The sequence below is a fragment of the Ursus maritimus genome, unplaced genomic scaffold (assembly GCF_017311325.1).
Source record: "Ursus maritimus isolate PB19 unplaced genomic scaffold, ASM1731132v1 scaffold_1, whole genome shotgun sequence".
NCBI classification, from domain to species: Eukaryota; Metazoa; Chordata; class Mammalia; order Carnivora; family Ursidae; genus Ursus; species Ursus maritimus.
The window spans coordinates 6,621,580-6,635,138 of NW_024423343.1; the positions used below are offsets into that span (position 1 = coordinate 6,621,580).

Here is a 13,559-nt window from a genome sequence, read left to right on the forward strand (position 1 = left end):
CTAGCAAAATCCTCCGGGTGAAGCCAAAAGCGGGTGCTGGCTACACGTATCCAAGATCTTGAGAGTCTCCAGGGCTGCCCTCCGGACCCCAGGATCCGAGTCCAGCTGCAGCTCCTGGAGAGCTGAGAGCGAGCACAGACGGGAGAGAATCAGGCCCCGGCACAGCCGCGCCCTCCGCCCTGGGCAGCTGAGCACGTGGAAGGGCCCCCCAGAGCCGCCCGTGCAGCACGGGGCTCCCGTGGACTGCAGACGGGGAGCCCCTGTGTGTGCAGCCAGAGGACGGCAGGTGCAGCTGTGCGTGCACACACGTCCCCCCATCCGGGCCTTCCATGACTTCTCTCCCAGGGACAGGAAGATCACCCACAGAACCCGAGCGCTGTGTGGATCAGTGGAAGGAATCAGGGTGGAAACATCTCGTCAATATTTGTGACGGGGAGGCAGGCAGAGGGCACAGGGAACGAAAGGACTCCACGCCCAGATAGCTGTCTTCCTGGAAAGCCGTCTGCAGGCTTGTGCCCCGATTACACGGGGAACGGCCGGCTGGCTCTGCCCCGGGGGGTTTCTCTAAGCTCCCCGAATGAGGTTAGTGGGCTCAGGATAATTGAGTCTCTGCCACTTACAGTTCCGTAATGCCGGAAAGTCCAGTTTTCTCAGGCGATGAGCAGACATCTGCTTCATAATAGTTCCTACAATGAGAGCCGGCGAAATGCTCATCGCACAAATAGGGGGCCTGTTTTAGCAGAGAGTCTGTTTTACCTTCCGAGACCTGTTTAGGACTCCGCTGCCCGTGCTTGATAGAGAATCAGGCCGGTGGGAAGCAAAGTGGGAGAGGACGCAGAGAAGGGGACTTCCACTGAGTCTGGCCCCTGCCCTGCCGCCTGTCCCTGTCCCCAGTCCGGCCCTCCATGTCCCTCCCTCGTCAGGAGACATCCGCTCACTCACCTGCCAGGTTGCAGGCAGCAATTCTGATCCTTGACAAGTTACTATGAACGTAGGTCATTGTTTCCAGCAAGAAGCTATAGAGCACGGCAGGCTTTTTCTGAGTCTGCAAGAGACAAAGGATGAACAGAGCCATGGAGGATGAGGTCCTAGAGACTGGCTGCTCACAGAGTGTGTTCCCATCTGTCGGATGCGGAAGGGTCTGCCCAGAGAGGGCAAGTGCCCATCCCAGCATCACACAGCAAATTAGTAGCTGGACAACTTAACGACCTCCAGACCCCTGTTACATTCTGTCTGACCCAGGGAAGAGATTACATTGTCTACAAACTGCATGGCTGTCCAATACCGTGGCCATTGGCCACAGGGGGTCCCTGAGCACTTAAAATGTGACTAGTTTGAATTAAGTATGAAGAGCCTCCTGCATTTTGATGACAGAAACTCAAAAATGTAAAATATCACGTGAATAATTTGTACGTTGATTACATGTTGAAATGACAATGGTTTGGACCCATCGGGTTGAGTAAGATCTATTCAATTTGGTTTCTCCTCTTTCACTTTTCTTAACGTAGCTACCAGAAAACAGACGGGTATGTGGCTTGCATTCTGGCTCTATTGGACGGTGCTGGTCTTGATGCTTCACGTCCAGAAGGTGAGCACAGGATCGGAAAACTGTGGCAGCCGTGACCCTAAGCCCCAAGCCCCAGAGCAGCCAACCTCCAACAGGCCCATGGCCCTCCACTTCCTCACCAGAATGGAGCACAGCGTTGTCTGGAAAACGGTCATCTCATCGGCCGTACTGCTGTCCCTTCGGCCCCAGCTGCTCTCCAGGGCCTTCCAGCCCCAGAAGTGCACACACTGAAACATGGTAGCCATACAGGCCTGGAGGGACACCAGGCAGAGGATGGAGGAAGGGCATCAGGCGGACCGAGGGGATGCACACGGTCTGGGGGGGGTGGCGTGGGGGATGGCAGGGCTGACGTTCCACCGATAGGCCAGAGGGCAGCCCCGGAAGAGCCTCAGGAAACCCCAGAAGGGTACCTGGGCCTGGAGCCCTGCCAGCCTATATAATGGCTCCAAACGACTTTATGAAAAACCCCTTGGAGGCAGACGCAGCCTGCTTGCCCCTCAGCCAGCACTTCATGCCCTCAGCGGCCCAGCCTGGGACCCGCCCCTCCAGGACATTGAGGTCAGGAGCCCGGCAGGGACTGGTAGGACCAGGGTGAGCTTTCTCATCCCCAGACCCCCTCTGAGCACTGCAGCAACCTGGCCCCCTGGCCTCGGCCTCCAGCCTCCAGCCTCCAGCCTCCAGTGGGGTTTGGCCGCAGGAGGATATGACAGGAGACTGGGGGGCGGGGAGAGGCTGGGCTATCTATTCCCCAGGGACAGGAGTGGCAGCAGTGTGGCTGGGACCAGCCCTGGTGCTTGCCTCCCACGTGGATCTCTGCCCCGGCCCCTCTCGGCTGTTCCTTCATTAAACCCTCTCGGTCAGCTTCCTAGGGGCCCCTTCCCCGAAGCACGCCCCGTAGGACAGTTGCTGATACGACGTGGAAGAACAGTGTGAGCCAGTGATGGATTTGTGAGGAAAGCATCTCTGAGAGGTGACAGTTCATGGTGTCCCCGAGGCAGAGCAGGAGTTGGGAGTGATGCCCTCAACCTACAGGGCTGCCACCCCACCCCATCCGCGTGGACACCTGCAGCCCTCACAAGGGCAGGATTCTTGGGACCCCAGACCCGGAGACCAAGATGCTAGCTGAGCAGGAGGTGCCGAGGACCCCGCAGCTCACTGGGAGGTGGCAGACCGGCCCCTAATCTCAGCCCCCTCCCCACGCCTCTCCCCTGTTCACACAGGAAGACAGACGGGGAGACAGAAGACAGAGGTCAGGGTCAGGGGCAGCCATCAGAGGAGCGGGAGCTGTGGGAGGAGCTCGAAACAGCAGAGGAGCTGGGCTTCTGTAGGCAGGAGAACCGCGGTGTGCAGGGCCAAGCTGGGCACCCCTCCCTCGCTACACCGCAGCCCCAGCCCCGGCCTGCCCCACGGGGAGCCACTGAGGAGGGATTTAAGGTGAGTTTTAAGCGTCACTGAGTCATCGCACCCAAGAGTGATGGCAAGCTGTAGAATCCACTGGAAGAGAAGGGAGACTGGGCAGAGGAGGCCTGCAGGCAGCAACCGGAGAAGGAAGCTACGCTGTGTGCCCCCAAAGAGCGGAGACGCCTCCATAAGCCGGTCTGTGGGTCCTCTGAACAGCCCCCTCCCCAGCCTGGCGTGAGGAACCAGGAGAGGCGGGGGAGGGACACCCTCGCACATTCTCCTTTTGGGGCCAGCGGTCCCCACACCTCGGGACACGGAGAGGAGGGCGTGTCTTACCTCGGCCGCATCCGAGCTGGGGTCCTGGCAGTGCAGCATGAGAGGGATCCAGGCTTTTTTCACTTCCTCCTTGAAGAAGTGCTTCTTGGAAATCCTGACCACCTTCGCCAGCTTCCCGAACAGGACGAAGGCTTTGAAACGCAGCAGCTCGCTCTCCTGTGGCCAAGATGCACAAACGTGCCCTGAAATTCGGGAAGCAAGAAGCCCAACAAAGCCCTAGCTGCTCTCCGTGGACCCTTTCAGCCGCCATGGCTCCTGCAAAGGCTTCTGGATCGTTCCACCAGGATGGAGGCTCTCCTGCAGGGCTCTGGGGACTGGGCACCACTCTGCTGCCCGTGCCCTTCTCCTTCCCAGAGGAGGGCTGTCAGAAGTGAGGGCACACCACCGCCTAACAGAGGGCCGGCCCCGTGCCGCACAGGTGCCCGAAGAGCAGCTGGAGGCTGCAAGGGATTAGAAGGAGACGCTCCCGCCCTAACAGCGGGGGAGGGGCCCCAGAGTCCTAGAGCAAGAGTGTCTGGTGTTCTCCCGCAAGACCCCACGATCGGCTGAGGGATGGTCAGCAAGGCAGACCTGCGGCCCCTCTGTCCCAGAGCCCGCCTCTTCCTTAGGGGAGACGAGGTGCTCGGCCGTTGGCCGAGGAGGCCTTTGGGAAGCACCCGCCCCAACACCGAGGGCCAGGGCCCAGCGAGGCTGTCATCTAGACTCACGTTGTCAAAGAAGGCCCTGCACTGCTCGCAGATCGTGCCGAACGAGGGCCCCAGGTCTCCCTCCCGGAGCTCAGCCAGGATCTTGGCCAGGGCCTCCATGCCCTCGGAGGCCACGCTGGTGTTCATGGGCTCCCTCAGAGAGTCCAGGCACCTCTTCCCCGCTTGACCAAAACATGCCAGCCCTGGACCCTCAGCCCGCCGGGCCCTGCACGCCGGGCCCCGGAGCTCAGGGTCGGCGCAGCACCTTCTTGGGGGCACCGAGGGCCATGTTGCCGAGGGCGCGCAGGGAGAGCACCCTCAAGGCCTCGTCCTCCTGGTCCGCGCCCTTCTCCAGCATTGACACGGTGGGCTTCAGCAGCTCCTCCTGGTACAGCGCCGGGTCGCTCATGAACTAGGAAAGAGCACTTTTTGACAATTACGCCCCTTTCTCAGCCACTAGACCGGACGTGTGACTAGACACAGTGCACAGAGCGGCCTCTGGCACTGGGAGAGGACCTGGAGCCCCCGCTCCCCAGGACCAGCCCTTGGCTCCTGCCTGGCCAGTCTCTTATAACCGCCCTGAGCCTTGCGGGCTTCCCCACCTGCAAGAAGGGGCTGACGCCAGAGCCTGCGTGACGGGGCCGGTGTGAGGCCTTGTAGGGCAATCTGTGGGACAAGGCTCGTGAGTGTGACCTACAGGAATACGGTCATCCACCGAACTTGACAAAGCAGCTCCCGCGTGCAGGGGCCCGGCCCACTGGGCCTCAGCGGGAGCAGGAACCTCCCTGCTCCGGGACTCGCAGAGTCACAACCGGCTCAGCATTGAAAGCGTCAGGACCTCAGGCCAAGGGGGACGCCCCTGGCTTGGGGTGTGTGTGCACGTGTGTGTGTGTGTGTGTGTGTGTGTGCACGGGTACGCGCATTTCAAATAGACCCAAAGAAAACTAAACACCGAATTGGTGACCCCAAAATGGGAAATTTACTATCCAGTCCTTTACAGAAAATGTTTGCCGACCCCACGCCAGGTGGATGTTGGGCTCCTAAGGCATATCGGGAATCGTGCAGCCAACACAATTTCTCCTAAAGATTTTTCTGGCAAGTTCCCTCAGGACCCTGTAAGAGCCTCAACTGCTCGGGAGGGTCTCAGGCCCCAGCGGCCGTCGGCCCCCCTTCCCTGGCCTTCTTTCCTGCCTGGTAAAGACCCGTTGGCCCCTCGAGGCCTTTCCCAGCATCATCAATCCCCGTGAGAGTCAAGATGCCCTCTTCCGGGCCCCTGGGTGTTGCCGGAACTCAGAACAGCACACCTACTCAGCTGTGCACCCCAGGTCTCGGGATCCCTTTCCCCATGGTGCACACCCCGAATCACTCGTGTCCCCTGGGGGGTGGGGCAGTCGCCTGCCCCTTGACTGAGATGCCTCTCAGAGCCAGAGCAGGGAGTTGGGGGGAACCAGCAGCCCCCACCCCAGCTCACCCAGCCCCCTGCGCCCCGAGCCTCACCTCCACGCAGACCGCCGTGCTGCTGACGCGGCAGCTGAGGATGTCGGAGTCCATGCCTCTGAGCACCAGCTCCAACAGCCGCTGCCTGTACCCCTCCATGCTCCGCATGCACAGCCTGCAGGGAGGATGCAGCCGAGGGGCGGGGGGGCCTCTCAGCCGCTGCCCTGCAGAGCACCTGGGGGTGCGCACCTGGGGGCACATCCCTTAACCTCTCTGGGCCTCTCCCTCATCTCCAGGGGGGTTTGGTCAGGGTGTGGCCAGAGTACCTACTTTTCATTATTTTTTATAAAAAGGGACCAGAATGAGAGCCACTCTTGAATGACCAGGACCCAGGAGTGGCTCTCTGTCCTGGCCCAGCTTGGAAGCCTCGTCTGGCCCTGAGTGAGCCCAGGAAGGGTTGGAATAAAAGATTCCCTTTGCCCTACACGCTGCCATCCCGGCGTCTGGAACATGGGTCAGCGTGGCAACCCCTCAAAAGCCAGGCATTCAGCCGTGACCTAGACCTTCCAGCAAGAAGACGACAGCCCTGCAAGCCCCGCTGCCCAGGCCGGGGAGGCCGGGTGCCCACCTGGCGAGCAGGCCCACGCCTTGCAGGAACGTGGAGCTGCCCTGCAGGAGGGCCCAGACGTTCTGCTCCTCCAGGCTCTGAACCAGCTGCTCGTTGCTCAGCCTTCCGAACAAAAGCTGCAGGGACTTGATCGTGATCCTGGAAGGAGGTGGGACGATAGCCCGACCAAGCTGCCCCACTGGGGGTCCCCGTGCCTGCTGGGCCTAGCTCAAAGGGCTAAGGGCGATCACATGAGAGAGTGGGTCTGCACACGAGGAAAACCACACCGTGCTGGGCTCATGTGAGGGAGGGTTGCAAGATCTGCTTCCCGAAACTTCTCTCCACTGGGAGAGGACCTCTTGGTGGAGGTGACTCTTGGGATCCTCGACTTCGAAGAGGCAGCACCCAGCTGAGACCCACTGCCCTGCACCCGATGCCCCCCACCCTCAAGAGCACCTCTGCAAATTGATCTCCTCGGGCAGCGCCCCTGTGTGGACCAGCCTCCACGTCTTCAGGACGGGCGACGCGGCCTCTGGCCCCCGGACGCTGAGCTGCAGCAGGAGCGCGTACGTGAGGTCCGGGAAGAGCTCCAGCAGCTTGTCGTCCACAGCCGTCTTCTGGACCAGAAGGTGAATGGTGCACAGGGTCTGCAGGGAGAAGGGCTGAGGTGTCAGGGCTCCTGCTCGGAGCCCCCAGGGAGCCCTGGGGCCTGGCCCTGGGACTCACCATCAGGGGATCCACCGCGGCCTGGCGCCAGATGTCAGCTTTGGACGTGGCGTGGGCCCTGGGGGTGAAGCTCGACTGCAGGCGGCCCATCAGCCCGCGGAGCATCGTCCGGGCGAAGGGCACGTTCTCTGCCACAGCCAGCCACACTTCCGTCAGGTGGCTAACCAAAGACAGGAGACGAGGACTGTGGGTCTCCCCCCTTGGGCCCTGGCAGGTAAGAGCCCCTGTGGACCCCAGGCCACCCCCTGAATAGGGGTTGGACTCCGGAGGCTGAACCTCAGGGAGGTGGAGCGCGTTGTAATTAGAGCCCGGGTCTGTGACCTGTGCTCAGCTCCCTTCCTCTGCCCGGCGCCCTCGGACGCTGCGGCCACACTGCTAAGTGACCTTAGAGGTCCCCACCCGGCCTCCTATCTGATGACTTCACAGGTACATACAGCAACAGCTGCTACGTCCCCAGTTTGTCAGGCTGGTCCTGAGCCGCTGGCGGATCACTCGGCCCTCCTCCTCCCAACACAGGCTTGAGAAGACGCTTTCAGCTCCACAGCCCACAGAAGGGGAAGGGGCCCGCAGAGTCAGGGGCCAGACGACAGTTTGAAGCGGCTCCCCATCCCCATGGCCAAGCCCTGGCTCTGCTGAGAAGGGAAGGTCCCCGGGACAGTGACTTCACGGGCCCCGTGTGCACAGGTTCAGGGAATGGGGGTTTGGGGGCTCTAAAGTGCTAAAGAGCCAAGTCCCCCAAGAGCAAATCGAGCAAGGAGAGGTGCATCTGGCCTATGGGAATCCACAAAACCAAATGCACAAGTGCGGGCAGGTGAGTTTGGGGGGACACGCAGCAGGGTGCCTGGTGGTAGGAAATGAAGGGAGGGGTGGGCCCTCGAGCTCACCAGCAACCGCTTCTCATAAAGAAGCCACTGGGGTGTAAGGAAACAAGAAAGCAGGACCTCAGCCTGCACCAGCAAGAAACAACCACGTGAGCCTGAGGGAGCCGAGGCCCTGGCCCCGCAGTCCCCAGACCCTTGGCCACGGACACTGTGAGGCGAGGACAGGGCTTACTCTGAGCTTCTAAGTTCAGGGCAATGCGATACACAGCCAGAGCTGACCCATGCAGTGAAAGCCAGCGCCACCCGGCCACCGAGAGGCCACGCTGCACACTGTCCCCCACCCCAGCACCGCTCCGAGAGCCACTAACCCCCACCAAATCAAGCAATCCGCACTGTCCTCCCATCTGATGAGAAGCAGCCCCACGGCCGAGCCAGGCCTGCGTTTCACACGGCGGAGGCCTCTCTGATCGTGTCACAGCATGCTGAGTGACATCCGCCACCGCTCCCTCCCCCAGCAGTCTCAAGGCTGTCCTTGGCTCTGCAGCCTCGGCTGATCTGGGGACAGCTGCCCACCCCTTTCTGTGCCCTCCCCAGTGAGTCCTGGTACCATCCCAAACCCGCTCCCCCAGTCCGGTGAGATCCTGCTGGCTGCCTGTGTGACATGGTGACAGAGACTCGGGGACTCAGCAGTCTGCAGATAACCCCAAGAAGCAGGGGGGCGGGCTGCTTTAACGGGAGGCCCCCTGAGGGGAACCCGGACTCCCCCTCTCAGGGCCGCATTTGGAAGGAGAGAAGGACAGAGTGGAGCTTGTCCAGGGGCCTTGGTGACTGCGTCCTTGGGTGTATCCCAGGGAAGCCCAAACTTGGAGGGGGCCCAGAGCTCTGTCCTCTGCAGGGAATGAAAGGGCTGCCGTGGACGGAGCCCAGGGGGGATGACCAGGACACGTGAGAAGCTACGGGATCCGGACTCCAGCTCCAGGGGACGGAACTGTGACACGGAGGCTCTGGGTCCGTGGTTCCCTCTGGCTCCGAGGCTGTACCTTCCGCGGGGATGCAGGGAGAGCGTTTGCCCCAGCCCAGCTTCAGACCCGGTGCTGCTCGAGGGCCCTGTCCTCCAGGACACGTCCGTGGCGGTGAGGGGGGCCTGGTCTGGGCCGCAATGGGGGCCGTGGCTCCCGGTCCAGGGCACCCACCTCTCCATGGGCAGGGGCTGCCTCAGGAGCGCCGTGAGGACGGTCTCCTGGTGGTAGTGCGCCAGCAGGAGGATGCCCTCGATGAGGGGGCGCCGCGCCTCCCGGTGATCCACCACGGGCAGCTGGGCCAGGATGGCGCCCAGGATCTCGGCCACCTGGGGAGGGGCGGGCATCACCGGCACGGCCTGGGCACCCATGGCCCTCTGCCTCGCCCCGGCACACCCCTCCTCCAGGGACTCTTGCCCAACTGGATGAAGGGGAGGTGACACCACCAGCACATCCTTTAGCCTCTCCCTGGATCGATCAGGTTTTCTGTGTGGGAAGCCGTACGCTCCAGGAGAGTGAGCCACGGGCCTCTAGTCCACTGTCCACTTACTAATTGGGCTACCTTCAACATGTTTCTTTCCCATTCTAGAACTCTACTTCCTCCTCCGAACAAGCAAGGGTTTGGGGAGCCCTTCTCAGCAAGCAGAGCTGAGCCCTTGCTCGTCTCTCTAGCCTGGGGACACTGGACGGCCCCAGGCCCTAAGTGGCCCAGCCACGGCTCTGCCACCTTGTCCTCCAGCTCCTTGGCCCGCATCTGGAGGAAGGTGACTATCCAGGTGACGGAGGCCTTGTCATGCTGTAGGTCCATGGCCCCGATGTTCTCACAGAGCTTCTGCATGAGTGAGACCACCTCATCGCAGTTAAATTGCACACAAGCCACCTAGGAGCAGAGCAGACCACTCCTGGGGTCCAACTCCCTGCCCCCACCTGTCACCACTGACGTCTCTCCCTCTTCTGCCCGATACCACGGCCCCCGCCCAGACCCCCATCCTCTGTCAAACCACTGCTGGGGCCTCCCCCCACCCCAGCATCTCACCGGCCTGCTCGGAATGTCCCTCCTCTACCCGAAAGACTCAAAGCTCAGCCCAGCTTTCCAAGGCTTCTGGCATGGGCCACCAACTTCTCCCGCACCTCACTTACCTGACACCGTCCACCCCACTTGAACCCTGCTCAGGAAGCTCCACCTGAAAGTTCCACATCCTGTCTCTACTGGCCTGCAGCCTTCACTCAGGGTGTGCCCTGAGCCCTGACGCCCTGCAAACTCCTCCTGCCACCCCAAGCCCCCTGCTCCAGAAAGGCACTCAGCCCCCCGAGGCTGAAGTGACTCGGCCCCTCTGCAGAGCGCGGGTGGCTCTGGGCCTTCAGCCGTCAGCGTGCCCGTATGCTGACACCTCCATGCAGGGCCCCGTGTTTAATTCTCTCTGGGGCCCTCCACCCCCCGTGCAGCACACTGTAGGGACAGAGACAAGGTAGGCGGGCCTATTAAGTACCTACTATGTGCCAGGCACCGCAGTGGGGATCTTATATATTGCAGGCCATTTAGGTACAGAGAGCATGAGTTGGACCAAAAGCCACGGGAACTGCGACCTCTGGAGGAAGAGGAAGGCTGCCTGGCCAGGCTGAGCAAGGCCCCACGCCCCAGAGATGGTCCAGGCACTGGAGTCCCACGCAGAAGCCCACACCACCTTCCCCACTTGTCACCTTGGCGATTCTGGAAGATGCACTAAAAATCTTCTCCACGTCCAAGCCCTGGAGATCCTCCTTGCATTTTGCACGTTCCAGCTCCTTGGAGGGGCCCCATGAGGAGCAGGTCTGGCTTGCTGTTGAGAATACAATTTTAGACATGATCAGAAGGACAAAGGGCCCATGCACAGGCCACATGACGGTGGCTCCCTGGCTCCGGTGGGCCTGGACCATCCTTCGGTGTCTGGACATTCCATCCCTCTTGCCTTTGCTCTCAATGTCCTGTCCCCCCAAACCACCTCTACACACAGCTCAGATGCCTGCTTTCCAGGAAGCCACCAGCCACCAAGCCAGAGGCAAAGTCTCCCCCTCTGAAGGTCACCACCCCGCATTTGCCCCTGAGCTCATCTCTGGTCACTTCTGCAGTGTCCTTCGTGTCTGTGAGCTGATCTTTTCCCAGTGAGGCCCCTTAGTACCCAGGACATGCCCTCAACGAGTTGTACCAAACCAGTGAGGCTCTCCTTCTAGAAATGTCCATGGCTTCTGAGTGAGCTCTGCACCCTCGCCACCATCTCTGCTGGTCACCCTTGTTTGTCTATACAGAGAAGCCATGCTCTCTACAGGATAGCCCCACCGCTGACACCCCTGCTGTCAGACCTCCCTCCCAACCTCAATGTTCTGATGTCTTGCCCTCCCCATACCATGAAGATCCAGCAGGCTAGACAGGACGCCCATCGAAGCCAGGCGGGTTCTTCTGTGGGAGTCACAGGTACAAGGGGCAATGAGTCCGACCAGCGTGCCAAACTGCCCCAGCTTCAGGGGGATCTGCGGGACAGGAGACCTCAAGGCTCACACCCTCTGTCCACTCACACACACCTGGTGCTGCCCAGGGGAAATGTAACAGGCAGCCAGAGAGAGTAAGCCTTGCTGGAAAGCACCCCAGTGGGGCCCCTGGAGGCTCGGCAGCCAAGATCCGGGGTGTCTGGCTCGGGACTTGCCCCTCTGGCCACAGGCCCAGGCTGTATATTAAGGTACCTGTGTTGTGCCTGTAACTGAGCCCTGGGTTCAAATCTGGCCTCCCCCACTCACTAGTTATGTGACCTGGGAAGGGTGCCGAGCCTTGCATCCTTGGGTCCCTCATCTGTAAAGGGGAGATAATCACGGTGCTTCCTCTTCCAGGAGATGCTGAGAATTGTATCAGAGAATCCAGACGATGCATTCTGCGCAGCGTCTGGTCCCAAACCTAGCATGAGGCTGGGCTCTGGCCTCGTTTTGCTGGGCCCGGGCCTCCACCCAAATGCTGTTCCCAGACCACCAAGGGTGCTGCTCCCCTTGTTCTCCCCACACCCCAGGCCCTGCGCCCCAGGAACACCATCCTCCCGACCCCAAGACCAAGCAGTCACAGAGCATGAGGCCAACAATCGTACAAAGAGAGGTCTCATTGAGTCAGGCCAGGGAGTTAATCAACAAAAACACCTCATGGCTTTTCAGATTTTGTGATGTTTGTGGCACTTGCCATATTCTGTAAAATTTGTAATTTCATAGTGGTTTATTTTCTAATTCTAAGTAGATATTCACTTTCCTAACCAAAGTGATACTCATAAGTGTGTGTTCTTTCTCTTAAAGAGGGCCCTCACTGCTGTATGAGCCTCCGCTCCCACCAAACCAGGATCCATGCTGAGCCATGGCCCCCCCGCCTCGGCACCCCCAGAGCCTCAGGGCTAGCTCCCGTGGGGCCTCCTCTGCCACTCCCAAATGAGACAGCCTCTTCCCAAGGGCCTCTTCAGGGAGCAGAACTTGATTTCAAAAGCGTTCCCTCTTCTCACGAAGAGAGACAGGCCCTTTTCTGTGGGTGCCGGAGCAGCGGGCTGGGGGTCGGGCGCTCGGGGACTCACGCGGACGCCGACACTCTGCACGTAGATGTGCATGAGATGGAGATGGAGGCTCATGGCCTTCTCCCGCTCCCCTTCTTTCTCCGACAAGATCCACTTTTCCAGGAGCTATGGGTAGAGCCCAGAACACACATGTTTGTGCACAGTTGCACGTTGGGGCCATCAAAACCCCAAGGCCAGCCTTTCCTGGCCAGCGATTGCCCACCTTGTCTCTCCACTCAGAGTCTGACTTTCAGAGATATTGGGTGGCTCTGGTCCCTTCTGGTTCTCTTTCCAGACACCCCCATGAGGGAGATGAGGCCACGGGAAGAGTGGGTGTCCCCACTATCCTCACCAAGATGGCGCTTGGCTGATGTGTTTGGCCCCAGTCCAAATGTTTGCCTTCAGATCAAAGTCCAAGAGTGTAGCCTGCCTTGCACTCCAGGGCCTACACGTTCACACACACAGTAACAGAGCTTAACAATACATGAAGCAAAACTACTACAACTGAAGGAGAAAGAAACAAATCCACAGAGAGAGTCAGAGATTTCAGTACCTCATTCTTAGAAACTGATGGAACAAGAAGACAGAAAATCAGGAAGGACAGGGAAAACTTGAACAACACTACCAACCAGCTTTCCCTGATATCTAGGAACACTCCACCGGACACAGTACTCAGGTACACACAGAACACTGTCCAAGAGAGACCATACTGTGCACCAAAGTAAGTCTGGGTTGATTTAAAAGGATTCAAAGTGTGTCCTCAGACCACAGTGGGTTTAAACTGGGAATCAAAAACAGGAAGATCTCTGGAAAATCTTCAAACGTTTGGGAAGTTCTAAATAACCCATGGGTCAAAGAAGAAATCAGAAGAGAAAATAAAATGTATTTTTGAACTGAAACAAAATGAGAACACAACATATGAATATTTGTAGGATACAGCAGCAAAAAACAGTCAGTAGACTCATACAATCTGCTCCTGATCACAAGACTTATTATAATGTTACAGTAATCAAGACAGGATGACATTGGTGTAAAGAGAGACAAATACATCAATGGAGTAGAAGAGGTGCCAGAGACAGACCCACACATACATGGTCAGTTGATTTTTGATAAAGATGCAAAGATAATTCAATGGAGAAAAGTCTTTCCAACAAATGGTGCTGGAACAACTGTGCACAAACAAATGAACTTTGATCCATACCTCACACCATATACAAAACTTAACTCAACAGAAGGGGGAATGAACCACGAGAGACTATGGACTCTGGGAAACAAACTGAGGGCTTCAGAGGGGGGTGGGGGATTAGGATAGGCCAGTGATGGGTATTAAGTAGGGCACATGTTGCATGGAGCACTGGGTGTTATATGCAAACAATGAATCATGGAACACTACATCAAAAAC

The 13,559-nt window shown here is 59.1% G+C and overlaps 1 protein-coding gene across 1 annotated transcript in view; it reads right to left on the bottom strand.

The window, feature by feature from the left end:
• Positions 1 to 13,559, bottom strand: part of MROH2A (maestro heat like repeat family member 2A) — a 44,034-nt gene continuing 30,475 nt past the window's right edge. Inside the window, exons 26-41 of the mRNA XM_040636364.1 lie at positions 12,179 to 12,283; positions 10,985 to 11,108; positions 10,302 to 10,420; positions 9,328 to 9,480; positions 8,775 to 8,929; positions 6,761 to 6,920; positions 6,491 to 6,681; positions 6,056 to 6,193; positions 5,488 to 5,602; positions 4,249 to 4,402; positions 4,012 to 4,172; positions 3,305 to 3,460; positions 1,687 to 1,818; positions 943 to 1,045; positions 621 to 686; positions 1 to 122 (exon numbers count right to left, since the gene is read on the bottom strand). Coding sequence (XP_040492298.1) covers positions 1 to 122; positions 621 to 686; positions 943 to 1,045; positions 1,687 to 1,818; positions 3,305 to 3,460; positions 4,012 to 4,172; positions 4,249 to 4,402; positions 5,488 to 5,602; positions 6,056 to 6,193; positions 6,491 to 6,681; positions 6,761 to 6,920; positions 8,775 to 8,929; positions 9,328 to 9,480; positions 10,302 to 10,420; positions 10,985 to 11,108; positions 12,179 to 12,283 — 2,154 coding nt within the window. The remainder of the gene's footprint in view (positions 123 to 620; positions 687 to 942; positions 1,046 to 1,686; positions 1,819 to 3,304; positions 3,461 to 4,011; positions 4,173 to 4,248; positions 4,403 to 5,487; positions 5,603 to 6,055; positions 6,194 to 6,490; positions 6,682 to 6,760; positions 6,921 to 8,774; positions 8,930 to 9,327; positions 9,481 to 10,301; positions 10,421 to 10,984; positions 11,109 to 12,178; positions 12,284 to 13,559) is intronic.